Source organism: Coenobita brevimanus, chromosome 52 (assembly GCF_032717465.1).
Source record: "Coenobita brevimanus isolate Jiangsu-jjx chromosome 52, ASM3271746v2, whole genome shotgun sequence".
NCBI classification, from domain to species: domain Eukaryota; kingdom Metazoa; phylum Arthropoda; class Malacostraca; order Decapoda; family Coenobitidae; genus Coenobita; species Coenobita brevimanus.
This window is the reverse complement of record NC_137005.1, coordinates 12984883-13001016: the sequence shown is the minus strand read 5'-3', so window position 1 is coordinate 13001016 and position 16134 is coordinate 12984883. Positions and strand designations below refer to the sequence as shown.

The window sequence follows — 16134 nt, the reverse complement described above, 5'->3', positions numbered from 1 at the left end:
ACTTCAAAAGAGCAACACATAAAACAATATCTAGAAGCATAATAACTTAAGATATATTATACACGGAATTATTTATCTCATGTCATCGCTAAGTATTCCGCACAGAATGTCACTAACAACCTATTTAACTTTACAAGATCAGAGGAACTGAGAACAATAGTTCGCGAGAAAACAAGATACGGTAGGCCACATATGTTACACATCTTACTTCATAATGCACATTTGTATACCAGGCACAACAGGTCATTCTACTGTTTCATTTTTTAAGATTAACATGACAGCAAATATTCCCCACAAAACATACTTCGCACGGTAACCTGGATGTATGAAACACGGAAAAATATATCTGACTTCATATCTTACACCATTGCGAAGTTCACCAAGTGCAAGATATCAGTTACCAAATATTTTATACCATTCATAATACCAACACGCCATAGGACGGTTTAGAACATAGTGTGAACTCTTATCTTGGATATATCATACCGGATGTTATGCATCAGAATTTATACCAAACAAAACATCACCAAGCACATCATACACAGAATATTAATTAAACCATACTTCATAAACTTCATAATACGCCAACGTGACAGATCGTAATCTGTCACTCAAAACATTCTCTCGATAACCCTGTTGTATTATGCATGAAACCAGGTATATTAATTCACACCATAAAAACCAACACCCAGCACCCCATACTGATCATACCACCTGCATTTGTCACACACTTCTTAAAAGGGCAACAGGTCTTATCACACACAACAAAATATACGCTGCACTACATACTTCACACAGTCAAACCATCTACAGTAGTGGTTCCTAACCTTTTTTCTATCTTTTCCTCCCTTCAACCAGTTCACCTGTTCGGATTTCCGCCTTCATATAGAAAAGGAAAAAAAAACAGTAAAAATACAAAATTTATTTGCCTAATACAAATAACATAATGAACAATTAGTAACTTAAAAGTTCCTTTCTTTAGTTGTGACTTAGTCATTTAGTGGGATGGTTGAAATTGCTTCTTGCTGATCAGCACCTCAGTGTCAGGGGAGGTGGTAGAGAGCACGCAACGCATGTCACATTCCACTTCAAGATGGTATCGTACTTTGGGTTTGATTGTGAGTAAAGCAGAGAAACCAGACTCACACAAATAAGTTGTGGAAAACAGAATGAGAATTTTCAATGCATTGGTGCTCAGTTGTGGGTATGCTCCGCGCACATGAGCCCAGAAATCCTCAAGGTCTTGTGCACGAAATTCATTCTTGGCAGAAGAGTCATGTGTGAGCTCCAAGAACTCATCTTGCATTCCATCAGGGACATCATCCACCTGGCACATGAATGGGTTCCTCGCCAACCTCACTGAAACGTGTTCAGTGTTGATACCAGGGAAATAACGTTTGAACTCATCCCCCAGAAGTTCAAGATGAGTGATAATTTCTTTCTTCAGTGGTTCCCTGATGATGTCCTCACCAAGTATGTCACTCATGCACTGAAAATCTGCAATATTTTCATTTCCATTTCTTAATCGTTTTCCTTAAAGCAGGAGTTTTGCTATGAGAGCATTGATGGCTTCAGTGTGCACAGTCACGTTGCTTCTTCATCCATGCAATTTCTTGTTTAGGTCATTTAGAGCTTCAAAGATATCAGCCCAGCCGGGCTTCGAATCCTTCATTATTGAAGGCAGACAACATGTCCACCTTGTTTATAGCACTCAAAAACAACTTTACTGCTTCCCGCAGTTCGAAGACCCGAGCAAGCATACTTCCTTTCGACAGCCATCGAATTTGTGTATGAAATAAAAGAGCAGTGTGTTCGGCGTCCATATCCTTACAGAGCTCGCGGAAGAGCCGAGTGTTGAGGGCTGATCCTTTCACGTAGTTCACGATGTTTATGATGGCAACCAAGTCTGCATGAAGGTTCTTTGGAATTGTCTTTGAAGCGAGAGCCTCTCTGTGGATCATACAGTGGGTTCCTTTCACACAAGGCTGCTTCTGCTTCACGAGGGCAACAAATCCTGAACGTGAACCAAGCATATTAGGGCCACCGTCCGTGCAAACCCCTTCCACTTTGCTCCAACCTAGCCCCGTCTCTTCGAAGAAATCTGTTACAACTTTCAACACATCAACCGCCTTCTTTGTCATCTCTAACGGCCGGCATAAAAGAAACTCTTGCTTAATTCCTTTGTCAGTAATGTAGCAGCAGAAAACGAGTAGTTGTGAAATGGTGGCAACATCTGTGGACTCAAGCTGAAGGGAAAAGAATGGCGACAATAATATTTTTGTACCACATTTTCCTTGATGTTTTCAGACATTTCAGCAAATCTGTTCTTGACAGTGTTGTTAGATAGGGAGATCTTCATCTTCTTCGATGCCTTCTCTCCTAACACAAGCCTCACGCTGTCAACGGTGCACGGTTTCACGGGGCTTTCACCAATCGTGTGTGCTTTCTTTTCCCTGGCCACCTGAAGCGCAATGACATATGAAGCCCTCACGATGTTCGTGTTGGTTTGCGGGTAAGTGCCAGTTTCGTCCATCTTAATTCTCTTCATATTGGATAGCTCTAACTCAAAGAAGATGCGGTTCTTATCTTTTAAATGCGGATGAGCATTTGCCAGATGCTGCTTCAGTTGAAAAGGTTTCGTGGTGCCATTTGAAAAGGCTTTTAAACAGATGACACATTGAGGGATATGTACACTGTCCTTGACAAGATAACTGAACCCACAGTTCAGATAACCATCTTGGTAGAATCTTTTCTTCTGCGACATCTGAAAACAAAGATAACCCAGGCCTATCAATATGAAGAAAAAAAAATCGGAAAGCATACTCGTACATACCACGATAATTTACAACACTTTATAAATTTTTCAATGTCCCTTCCCCCTCCCCCCCAAAAAACTTTCATGCATTAGAAACGTACTTTTCCAAAATATAGTAACACACACACATGCCTACACACACCTACACATAAATACAAACTACACACACACACACCTATGTACACACAACACATAACACACACACCCACCAACACGCACACAAAAGTGCTGCTTAGACATTCATTCATTAGCATGTCTAGCTACGAATCCTGGGGAAACCTGGGGAAGGTAATCTGTGATAACCCGGATGTCACACTGTCCCTGTATCCTGGAGTAATGGAATATAATGAAGCCGATGCGTGTACATGTGTGTACGTACACAAACAGGCACGTGCACAGGGTAGTAATAACAGGGACTGGAAAAATTGCCTCTAATGTGGTACGAGTATTATTTGCCTGAATGGAGTCATGGGACACCAGAGCCAATAAAATACCTCCACCAATGCCAATAAAATCTATAATTTGTTGTTGGGCAGCCAATCAAGCGACGCCAGCCATATACATGAATATCAAAATGCTATAAATAACATCACTAAGTACTGATGAGCATATCATCATAAATTACTAGCAGACAATAACATCATATTCTTAAGAATACCAGCACACTATGAAAAAACTCATTGACATACCTCGTTCAGGTAAACAAATCTGAAGACAGTGGAGCAACAACAGCATGTGTCAGCTGGGCCATGGACGTATAATGGGGAAGCGGCGGCATGTCGGCCTTCCTCTATTCGCGCTAATGATGCTGGCGGGCGATGTTTAGCGGCCCGAGGGGGGGAGGGGGGAAACTGACTCAAAACATTACGGTTTAGCAAGGTGACTTATTATATTTAATTGCTTTCTAGTGTTCACCACACACACACAAATTTGGAAAAATATTATATGATATTCAAGGTATATGTAATGACATTCCTTGTCAAAGATACAGATTCCTGAAAAACCCACCAGGCACCACACTAAGAAAATGTAAAGTTCTTGATTTGCTCACTCCACAGACGATCATTAATATTGCTTATAAGAAACGCGAACAACGTGTTCTTTTGACATCATATTATTCTGTAATGACTATAAATATGAAGTAGTCATGTAGGCCAAAAAATAATCACAAATGGTAGTATTATTTAGTAATTTAGGTTTTCATTTGCGATGAAGAGGGATGGACTCGAAACATTGGAGTTTTTTGCCAATTGTCTTTTCAAAAGATCAGCTACTTCCCCAGCACAGTCTTCCAATACACATAGACTGTTCGTACTGAGTAGATACAGTAATTTTTTCTCAAGTCATCTATAACATTCTGTAATTGTGCATTTTTCCTTAAGAGCCTTCGTTTTGACTGAAGTATTTTTTTTTTTTCTTTTTGAAGCTACAAGTTTTTCTTCATTTTCAGCTAACTTTCTTTTCAATTTAGCCCCTTCAGGACTCAGAGAGGACACCATATGAGAGTTTAACCCCCCCCTTCCCGACATTTTCTGGGCAGTGGTACACCCCCGTCCTGACATTTTTGGACCTTTTTTTTTTTTTTGGCTCAAACATCCGCTTTTGGTGAGAAACATCGAAAATTCATAGAGAAATCGCTCACCTGAGGTTTAAAATACTCAATCCAGGTAGGAGTGCCTCCTTACCTTACAGGGTTTTCTATCAAGCTGGCTGCAAAGAAAACAAGTTCTATGGGAGGATAACTATTCCAAACCACTCATAAACGGTATTTATTTATTTATTTGGTACGAATTTATATGTAGTACGAGAGTATATTGGTTTTCAAACGGTAATATAGGCATTATAAGCATTGTTTCACTCACTAACTCATCACCATTCCTGACCTTATTTGCCACATTACGTGATCATCATTTCTGACTGTTTCTTCCTCTAATGCTATGTAAACTTTGTCCTCCACATTGTCATCAATTGGAGAATCACTCTGGCCCTGAATGTCTTTATTGGCCAGGTCACTTGTAACAGGTGAATTGCTGAGACAATGGCGTGCAGGGGGGGGGGAGAGGTTATGCGGTGTAAGGCATTGTCCCTGCTTGGCATCTTTTAGAGGAATAGAGGAAGGTGTCCCATGTATACATGCCAAAAATCACTCACGAAAATTGAAAATTGTGCAAATTAGGGACCTTGCAATGTTGCCGCGTTAATTTACGTCTCCGGGATATGAGTGCACATCATATGAGAACGTGAATTCACGTCTCCGGGACGGGACGGGTTAAGGCTTCATCTGTAGACCTATCCATAGGAAAGGAACAATCACTAGTGCCTTCTGAAATACCAGTACTGGTATCAACACTAACAATTCTACTGATGTTAACGGAATCCAGTTTAACAGACTGTGCTGCTGGTATCTACCGTTGGCTGGGCTTTTCCTGGGCAATTTAGTTTTCTTCTGTAAATATGATGGAAAACCCGCAAACACATTTGGTATCACACCTTCCCTGAACATAGTTCGGTGTGGTCCTGTCAAAATCCTCATTCTTAAAATGTTGAGAACAAAGAACTGCTGATTTAGAAGTTTTAAAGTCCTTCCTACGTGTTACTTCTATCCACTTCCTGCAAAAAATTTCATCTCTTGGGAACCTACAAGATGAAATACAAGCAAATAAATTTTTTGTTAAGAGTGCCAATTATGGAGTCAGTTCAGATATCTTTGCTCCAAGTCCAATCCAATTCCACAAGGAAATTAAGTCAGCAATTCTAATTCATTTGCAAGAGAAAATTTATTGATTCCAGTTCATTTAAATTCACCATAGTTAAAATTTCATTTTACTTAGGCTACATATACTTATCTATTCCACCTCAGTGAAATTTACTCAAGGTTGTAATCCTCCCTACCCCCGGCATACCACTGATGAAGGATAGCCAGGACAGAAACTCTTGTTAGTTTTTTTGCCTATATTAAACCAGTGACTGATATAAAATAACTATTACAGTGTGAAAAGTTGGTCATTATTTGACATTACATACCTTTTAAATCAAGTGGATGAGCTGAAGTTAAATAGCTTAGACTAAGATTAGATCAGATTAGGTGAATTGTGTTAGGTAATGTTAGGTTAGGATGAGTTGGTTTAAGCTGGCTTGGGGTATGCAAAGTTAGATGGGTCAATTTAGTGCCTGATTAAGATACTAGGCCAGGGCTAGGTGGGTTAGGTTAAATTACGTTAAGGTTGGTTAGGTTAAGTTACATTAAGCTGGATTAGGTGATTAGGTTAGGTTAGGCTAGGTTGCTTAGGTTATAAAGACTAATTTGGGATAGGCTATGTGGGTTAGGTTAGGTGTTTGAGACAGCAGTATATCCTAGGCATTGCCTACTAATTGGACGACCGGCCACAAAGCGGAAGCACTTTGCCAGTATTCTTTACTTTCCCACCCCAAATTTGGAATATTTAGGATCAGCACCGGTGTCTGAACTGAATGCAGATTATTGAAGGTTGCTAAATCATTAAAAAACATCAGTATCGAATCACTAGACCATGAATGATCAAAGAAAGTGTGTGGAAATGAACCCAACGTGATGCAGTTTTATGTCCATTTCTAAGAAATGGGTGGTTACACAAAAAATAATGAAGAGTTCCACTCTCAGCTGACGTTTGTTTTGAGTCAAATGGGAGTGGGGGGCTGCAGTGCACTGCTTTCAAGTCACGTGACCTCAAGCCGACTCCTCCCTTATAATACCTCAATGAGCTGGGCAGCATTTCGAGAACATTCCGCTGTGTGGCGCAATGGAGCCCAAGGAAGAAAAACACTAACTGGCAACGCTGAACAGTATCCCCCACCCTCACCCATAGCTGATAAGTTGCAAGCATCTACAACAGTCATACCCACCCTACACTCTATCTCTCTCTTTCTCTCTGACTAAAGGCAATTGTAGCATAAATGTTGATTTATATTTCAAATAGTACTTGAAGAAAAGTCAATCGCCACATTCTATGTGATTTTTTTTTTTTGTCGGCTACTAGCAAGTAATTGTATTTCCCTCAATAAATTTCCCCCTGGAATCCTGAAATTTCTCTCTGGGGGGAAATTTCCCCCAGGTTGGGAAATGCTGATCTTCAGCATGTCAAACTGGAGGTAATATTTCTAGTGACATTAAACATTTCGCAATACCTTTGCCCGAGTCATTTATTCAGCATACTACAATCCACTTTTCGTTTGTGTGTCCCTGTCTTAAACTATATTCGTATTAACCCTTTTGCGCGTGGATAAGTTAACCCCTTAAGACCGCAATAGTTTCAGGCAGGGTACCTCCCACAACCGTAATTCCGGGGTGATTTGGCGACTTTCACCAAGGACAAATTGACTGTGTTCTGGCTAAAGAGTAAGAATTAAACACCTGACAACGCAATCTGTACCCCTGTAGGCCTAATGGTTACCGCACAATCGCGCATCAAAGTTCGAAAAAAGTTTATGATAGTTAACCCTCGAAAACAATCGAAAACATGAAAATTTTGATAACTACCTATTTTTCATATTGAAACAGGTAATTTCAAAGTGTTTTGTTATACCAACCATGAAAACAGGTGTATGTAGGTGTGGGGAGATTACTAGACTGTGGGGAGATAAAGTAGGCTGTGGAGAGTAGGCCTGTAGGTACGGGGGTTGGAAATAACCAGTTTTCCCACGAAAAGAAAGCACATTATTGTGTTCTGTAACATCCACCATGAAAGCAGGTGTGTATGTAGGTGTGGGGAGATAACTAGTGTGGGGAGTAGGCCTACAAGGCCTGTGTGGTACTTGGGGAGAAAAATTTTGACAACAACCAAATTTTCTTCTGGAAACTTCCATTTCAATGGGATTTGTCATACCAATCATAAAAACAGGTGTGTATGTAGGTGCGGGGAGATAAAACAGGTGTCGGGAGTAGCCCTACAAGGCCTCATAGTCATTCCAAAACTAACACAGACGCATATAAATATTTATAACCATCAAGGATATCAAAATAAAGTTGAATAATGCTATAAATGCATGCATAAGAAAGGGAAAAAAAACAATAATTTGTTTCCTATTTCTCTTTTTAATGTCCCAATTTCTCGTTACACATTTATCACACCATTACAGTTATCACATTATCATTACACATCATTACACTTATCATTACAGTTTCGGCAGCAACCAAATTCTCTTGAAACTCTCCATTTCATTGGAATTTATCACACAAGCCATGAAAACAGGTGTGTTTGTATGTGTGGGGAGATGAAACAGGTGCGGGGAGTAGCCCTACATGGCTTCACAGTCTTTCAAAAACTAAAACAGACGGACACTACTCACAGGTGGTAATCTGGGCAGGTAGGGAGAATGAAAAAAAAAAAATAATAATAAATAAGATGCGTCGTACTTAGTACAACATGCAGCATTCTCCAACTACGTACGTACAGAAACTGGTAGGTACGAAGTGAGAAATGAACAGAGTGAGGTGTAAACATTTGGGAAGAAGTAGAAATAATATGAAACACGTACGTACATCAGGCCTGACACTCGGGGGGCCTGTTGGGGGTTGGAAGGGTAGTGAGGGACAAGGAGGGAGACATGGGGTGGGGTTTGAGGGAGGGGACGAGGCTAACAGGGAGGGAGAAGGGGCAAGAGAGGGTGGGAAGGGATGCAGGTTGTTGTGGGAGGAGAGATGCAGTTGCGTGGAGGGGTGGGAGAGTGATGGGGGACAAGGAGGGCGTGAGGGAGTGGAGTAGAGGATGGCATGGAGGCGGCCGAGAGGGAGGTGCCCCCCACCGCCCGGGTTGGTCCGATCCCCCCTCACGCCACATCAGGGGCGAGTTCTCATTGGCCTGAACCCATGTACGTCATAATCGGGGTGGAGCAAGCGCTCTGCTGTTTTTTACAGGCCGTGTTCAGTTGATGTGATTAGGCATTTTGGCATAAAACTCAAATTGCATCAATTGATGCGATTAGGACTTAAGGGGTTAATAAGTTTTGTGGGACAAGATGCACCCGCTTTTCTCCCCTTCCCTCCGCCTGCCATGCACTTAAAGAATGTGTATTCTCGGCTCATTTTCACCACCCAAACATATTTATTCTGCCACACAACCCACATATTCCTATTCGTCGATGTTGTTCTACACGATAAGCCAAAAGTAAAAACACAAAAAACACACTATATGTACGTTAGGGCCATGTGAATAAACAGTCAGGAGCATACATCTCACTTCCCAGCATCATGAGTTGAATGTTTACTAATCACTCACTACATGTTATACCATCATTGGAAAGAAAATCTTATTAGCTTTCGAATGCTGGAGGTCCCAGTTTGATACGAGGTATGGTGTTTGAGTAATAAGAGAAAGAGTAAAACCCATTTCGACAGACAACGGATTTTTTATTCAGGGAGCTCTAGCGAAAAACTTTTCTTGCCACTGTTATGTTTTTATTTTATCATCCTATGCAGAATTTCATTGACTTTCATTTGAGCCCTCATTGGTGATCCTAGGCCTCATAGTTTTCGAGAAAAATGCAAAAAACTATGGTGTACCCATGCCATGTCATGACTGTTGGGCGGTTTCCTGCCTTCCTCTAAGATACTGCAAGTATTTCACCAATTCTTTGTACACTACATCTGCACACTATATTCACATGATTCACTGTCACTATTTGTATAGCTGAATACTCACATTTGGTGCAGGGTAGAGGCAATGTAGTTGATTAGAAACAGTAGCATAATCTTCGTTGGGCCAACGGCTGATAATGACCAGGATTGCTTCACAAACACCAGATATCCTATTGCAAAACCAAATCTAATCACAACAGTGCCCAAACACTATACACAAGCACTATTGGTATAGTGAAAAATGTTGCTCAGCAGGACGGTGGTAAGAGTGGAAGTTTAAAGGGACAGAACCGCGCAGTACCTTCACCACTCACAGCTCATTTGGTACTGAATAACCTGTCCACTCTCTTGCTGGTATCGGGACCCACAGTTGCCAACTCATTACTTTTGATGAGGGGCAGGGAAGCTAAGACGCCTCCAAAAATGACGCCGATCGGCCAAAAACTTTACCTCTGACATAAGTTTTTATGCTTTAACCCCTATACCACGGGCATGTTTACCAATGTTTTGCGTATGCTGCGGGGTTATTCGGGCTCCGACAGACTCTCAAAAAATATTTGCCAAAAATCAGTTATTAGTCCTAGAATATTAAAATTACATATGCTTATGGCACATACCTTCAGCTTTCTCCTGGAATGTTTGTTGAGCCTTCGTCGGTTACCGTAGGACTTGTGGAGACCTCTGAAGTTGGGTAACGAAGTCTCCACTTTACACTTCCCGACAACCCGTAATATGATTACCACAGCCAGACATTAACACTATAAACACTACTCTATGATTTTCAAGTAGTTTGGGATCCATACTCCAAAAAAAAAAACACTGTGAAAGCAATGAAAATTACGAGCGCGTCTGACCATCGTACTTGTGCTAGTTCGCTCTTGGTACTCTGTAATTTATTATTCATAAAGCCCCTCACACTTTATATTTCTATTACTATACAACACTTATATATATCTACTTTCTTTATCCATAAGTTTCCTTCAGTAGTATTAGTTTATTGTCACTGTAGGGATTCAATTTCTTTCAGTAAAATACGTAGCATTCACTTTCTCGTCCTGTATACTAGCACTGAGAGTGAATGTCACTTTCATCTTCACTCTCATAACTCTTAGTATTCAGACATGCTAGAGTGAAACTTTCACTTTCATTACTCCTAGGGTATATACTCGTATTCTTATAATATTACTCATTTACATTTCTATTTACGTTCTCTATTTTATTTACGTTATTTACATTTCTATTTTATTTACACTGTGTTATGCACTGTCACTTGAAGTAACTTATAAAACTATTTTCCACTGTTCACGTATATTTACATTCATTACTTTCACTTGCTGTTTACACATTATTTACACATTATTTACAATTCCACTTGCACTGTTTTACTCAATAGAAAGATCATAGTCACTCTTATCAATTGTCAGCCCTTTACCTCTTTCCACACGAGGTTTAGTAAAGGTCACAGGGCCCTTTGCATGGGGGTGAAAAGTCCCTGAAGCTAGCAAGAGCGAACAGACATACCTCCGCTTTGGAAGATGAGAGTGAGCTGATAAGGGTGGGCCGGGGTGGTGGCCTACCTAGGGATATTCATGACTACCAACGTTAGCCTTTTGACACAGCTAATATATGGCAGTGAAATGATTGGCAGGAAATCTAGACAATACATTATAAATTAGGTAGTTCCAGGTGAATGTAAATATCACTTAGGCTTCTCCCTTCCCTCCTTATATGTATATTTATTACGATAATAGATTATACGGCATATTTCAAGGGGAAATAAACAGCGAAAATTAGCGAACGAGTGCACGTGAGGTGTTGTCAGGTGATAATTAGCCAATTCCAGATGTATGGCACTCTTACTTACCTTATTTCTTTCTTGTATATATTATTTGGTATAAGAATAGGGCATGGGGCTTATTTCAATGGATGAAATCAGGAAAAATTCCAGGGAAGATTTACTTAGCGTAGCACAGCCGGGCAGGCGAGAGGATAGGGTAATGGAGGGGGGGGGTAGGGAGGGGAGTCAAGAACGGAGAGAAATGGCTAAATTGTCAACAATGGATGGGAGTACAGATGAGATTAGGAGTGGTGACTAGTGTTGGACATTGGCAGTATTGATAGATGATACAAGCCCCCACTTGGAAGCCCGGGTGAATTCAAAATGACACAGAATCACAAAAGCGACACCCCACGGTATGATCCCTTGCTCCCAAGCATCACGAAAGTGACGCCCCATGGTTAAGGGGTTAATGATGCCAAAAGCGTCAATCTGTATTGTCGCAGCCAGACCCTAATGATGACAAATGCGTCATCGTGTATGAACTGATTAAAATGGTATAACTAATGAGCAGTATGATTTGAAGGTGGAGAATGCCAATTACATGACTATGACCCTTCTACTCCCGCAGTACTTCTGCCACATGGTACTGTACCTAACAATATATTGTTCAGCATGCGATACATCCAGATAACAGTCTGGCATCATCAACACTGTAAAAGGTGACAACAAACCAATCATCACCATGTCATCCTGCCCTCCGTTATCTGATTGCTCTTTCTCCACCTCGCACTCATTTTCCTCTTCTACATCCCCGCCACATCTCAATTTCATCTTGTCTCCATTTCCCCCGTCATCTCACTTATAAACTTTCCTAGTCAGTCATTGATGTACCATTCAGAATATAGCATAATGGTAGTTTTTTTTTTTTTGTATACCTTTAATATAGTATTGTAAGCGTACAGCAGTGACAATATAAGACAGACACCTTATACTGTATACACTGTTACATAGCCTATGATTTCATCATCCTTTGTGTAATTTTAACGCACAGTTATAGTAGAGTAAGTCGTTCTCTCTGTTATTCAGAGCCGGATTTTCAGCTTTTTGTCCCCATGGCTTCATTTGCGCGTCCTTCTTACAAGTTGTATCAAGCTCTCCTGGCCCCTATATAATGAGCTCAGTCTCTGCATCATTGCCACTTAGATCTGCTCCTCATTTTGTTCACATCTCTGTCCTCCCCTGTACAGATATTATTATTGTGAGTGCTCAAGAAATCTCCAAACATCTAGCAGCTGTGTGTAATTTGAGTATAACTGTTGTATTTTTTCTTGTACTGTGTAGCATAAGGTTAATTCTTAGGCCTAGTGAGGTTGTTTGATTAATGTTGGGTTATGTCAGTCATTTTTGATAATAGTTTGTATCTGTAATAATTTATCTGGCATTCACTGAGTATTATCTGGTATCTCATTTTATCAGGGCTGACTTAGATAAATTTACTCTTGCTAATTTTGTGTTAATAGAGGCTATTGCAGTTAACCATATATTTAACCTGTTTATTTGCCATTACATTATCCTTATGAGTCCTGAATGTTTTGTTGTTAGTTTGTGCATTAAACTTTAACTTGTAATTTTACCTAACTCTTTTGTTTTGAACCTGGAACTTTACGGGACAGTAGTGACTCTTAGTGTTTTCACTTAAAGTGTACATTATCTTTCTCTGTTCTGTAACATAAATTTGGCGACCTCGCCAGGATATTCAGGATATTATCATAAGGATATTGCTTGATATTTTGTGACTGTTACTTATTAATTATGTCTACTATTACTACACTTGATGAAGCCAAAGATTTTTTGTCAAATGTGCAAACAGTGTGTGATATAGAAAACAGAACAAAGAATGAACTTAAGCTTGTTGCTCAACAATTGGGAATTGCTGTTCGCTCTCATCATTTTAAAGATCAAATTGTTGACATGATTAATGAAAGCTTGTTTAATGTAACTCCTCCAAATGAACAAACGCAGATTGAATTAGCTAAGTTACAGCTAGCCCTGCAGGAGGCTAAGGCTAAGGAGGTGGAGGCCCTTTCTAAGGAGGCTGAGGCACAAGTTGAACTTGCTAGGATTCAGGCAGACCATGAGTATCGCATGAAACAAGGTGGAACTGGATCATCTAGCTTTGATGATTTTGATGTGGCTAAAAATGTTAAACTTGTCCCTCCTTTTAATGAATCTGATTTAACAAAGTATTTTCAGTTGTTTGAGAGGGTAGCTACAGGTTTTAATTGGCCCAAACAGAATTGGCCAGTACTCCTTCAAGCTGTTCTCACCGGTAAAGCTCAAGTAACTTATGCATCTTTGCCTCAGGATCAATCTGATAATTATGATGTAGTTAAGAGCTTGATTCTTAAGGCCTATGAGCTTGTTCCTGAAGCCTATAGAGTAAAATTTAGAACAACTTACAAGCAAGATAAGCAATCCCATGTTGAGTATGCAAAAATCAAAGAAGATCTGTTAGAGCAGTGGTTAAATTCTAAGAATGTGGATTCTGATTTTGACAAATTTAAGCAGATAATTTTGCTGGAGGACTTCAAAAGGTGTATTAGTAAAGATGTAAGCCTATATCTTGATGAGAAAAGAATAGATAATTTGTCTGATGCTGCAGTTTTAGCTGATGAGTATGTTCTCACTCACAAGAGATATTCTAGAGAAAAAGGGAAAGCTGAGAGTAAGTACGTTGCCTCTACTCAGAGTACAGGTAACAGGAAAGAGAATAAAGACGATGTTTCTCAGGAAGTAAATACCAGCTTCACCTCTAGATTTCAGAAAAGTAAATGTACTTATTGTAGTAAGCTTGGTCATACTACGGAGAGATGTTTCAGGAGACAGCGTGATGTGAACAAAAAGGAGTCTTTAAATATTCAGTCAATTGGTCTAGTGTCCACTCTTGAGAGTTCCCAGAATTCTTTAACTGAGTTAACTGAACCTGCTTTGAGGGGTAACTTAAATTCTCATGATGAAGCTCCTCTTTTGAGCAGTAACGTGGGTGACACTCTCAAGAGTTCATGTGCTAATTTCCTGTCTGATGGTTTTGTCAGTCCTCTGGACAGTAATGACAGGAAATCAGTTCAAATATATCGTGATACAGGTGCTTGCCAATCCCTTATGCTGACCAGTGTTCTAGGCTCTAATGTTAATTCCTCTGATGAAACTGTAATCTTACAAGGTGTAGGGAATAATTACTTCTCTGTCCCTCTGTGCAGAGTGAATTTAGAGTCTGGTTTTGTTAATGGTTCCGTTATGGTTGGGTTGGTTGAGACACTCCCAATGTCAGGTGTAACTTTCTTACTTGGAAATGATATAGGTGGAAGTCAAGTGTGTCCAGCTCCTCAGTTGTCTAGTGAGCCAGTGGCTGTGTCCCAGGATTGTGATGTCCCTGATGTGTTCCCTGCATGTGCTGTCACTAGGGCTAAGTCTAAAGTTACTGGTGATTTAGAGGATAATGATGATGATGATGTTATCCTAGCTGACACTTTTCTTGCTAATTTGGAACACTCACCAGATGAGGCAGTACCCCGTAGTGTTGATAATTTGTCTCGTCAAGAGTTGGTTGAGTTGCAGGTTGCTGACCCTGAGTTGAAAGGTCTAGCTAACTCTGCTTACAGTGAAGAAGAGTCAGCCGGTGCTTCTACTTGTTATTATGTAAAGTCAGGAGTACTTATGAGGAAGTGGAGACCCCCAACAGCATCAGCCGACTGTGAATGGGAGGTTGTACATCAAGTTGTCATCCCTCATGTTTGTAGGCAGGATATCATTAGAGTGGCTCATGATTCCAGTTTGGCAGGACACCTTGGAGTGAGGAAGACTGTGGCACGCATTTTGAAACACTTCTACTGGCCAGGTATCTTCAGGGATGTTTCCTGGTATTGTAAGTCTTGTCACACCTGTCAAGTTGTGGGGAAGTGTAATCAGACCGAAAAGGTTGCACCTCTAGTTCCCATTCCTCCTTTTGAGGCGCCTTTCACCCGTGTGTTGGTGGATATTGTGGGCCCTCTTCCTAAGACTTCTTCAGGATTTTCTTATGTGTTGACCCTGATTGATATGGCTACTCGTTATCCTGAAGCCATTCCACTTAGAAATATCTCAGCAAAGAACGTGGTTAAGGAAATGCTAGGGTTCTTCACAAAGTTTGGTCTGCCTAAGGAGGTACAGTCAGACCGGGAAAGTAATTTCATGTCGAATGTTTTCAAGCAGTCTCTGAAAGAGTTGGGCATCACCCAGATCACGTCTTCAGCTTACCATCCCCAGACCCAAGGAGCGTTGGAGAGATATCATCAAACACTCAAATTGATGCTCAAGAAATACTGTTTGGAACATCAGAAAGACTGGGATAAAGGTATTCCATTCGTTGTGTTTGCCACAAGAGAATCTCCAAATGAATCACTGGGCTTCTCACCTTTTGAACTTCTGTTTGGCCATGAAGTAAGAGGACCCCTTAAGTTACTCAAGGAATGCTGGCTGTCGGAGGAAGATGACGTCAACCTGCTGGAGTATGTGATGAAGTTCAAAGAACGGCTGTCCACTGCTTTACAGCTGGCGAGAGAGAATTTAGGAGCTGCTCAGGAGAAGATGAAGACTTGGTATGATAAGAAGTCCAGGTTACGCCACTTTCAGCCAGGAGATCAGGTTTTGATTCTGCTACCAGTTCATGGGCAACCTCTTCAAGCCAAGTTTAGTGGCCCTTATTTCGTGGAGAAGAAACTCAGTGATGTCAACTATGTCATCGCCACACCAGATCGTAGAAAGAGCAAGCAACTATGTCACATCAACATGCTAAAGTTATATCACAGGAGGGACGAAAATAATCCAGTCTGCACTGTAGCTGTTCCACCCGAGTCTGCAAGTGAAGCTCTCCCATGCAGTATGAGC

The 16134-nt window shown here is 40.6% G+C and overlaps 3 protein-coding genes across 3 annotated transcripts; all 3 read right to left on the bottom strand.

Annotated features, from left to right (window-relative positions):
• Positions 1-997: 997 nt before the first annotated feature.
• LOC145400490 (protein FAM200A-like) lies at positions 998-1486 on the bottom strand. The gene has a single exon (XM_080273016.1). It carries the CDS (start codon positions 1484-1486, stop codon positions 998-1000), a length of 489 nt encoding a protein of 162 aa, XP_080129142.1.
• Positions 1487-1643: 157 nt separating this feature from the next.
• Positions 1644-2141, bottom strand: LOC145400489 (protein FAM200C-like). The gene has a single exon (XM_080273015.1). The coding sequence runs from the start codon at positions 2139-2141 to the stop codon at positions 1644-1646; it is 498 nt and encodes a 165-aa protein (XP_080129141.1).
• Positions 2142-2143: 2 nt separating this feature from the next.
• Positions 2144-2764, bottom strand: LOC145400488 (zinc finger BED domain-containing protein 5-like). The gene has a single exon (XM_080273014.1). It carries the CDS (start codon positions 2762-2764, stop codon positions 2144-2146), a length of 621 nt encoding a protein of 206 aa, XP_080129140.1.
• Positions 2765-16134: the final 13370 nt, after the last annotated feature.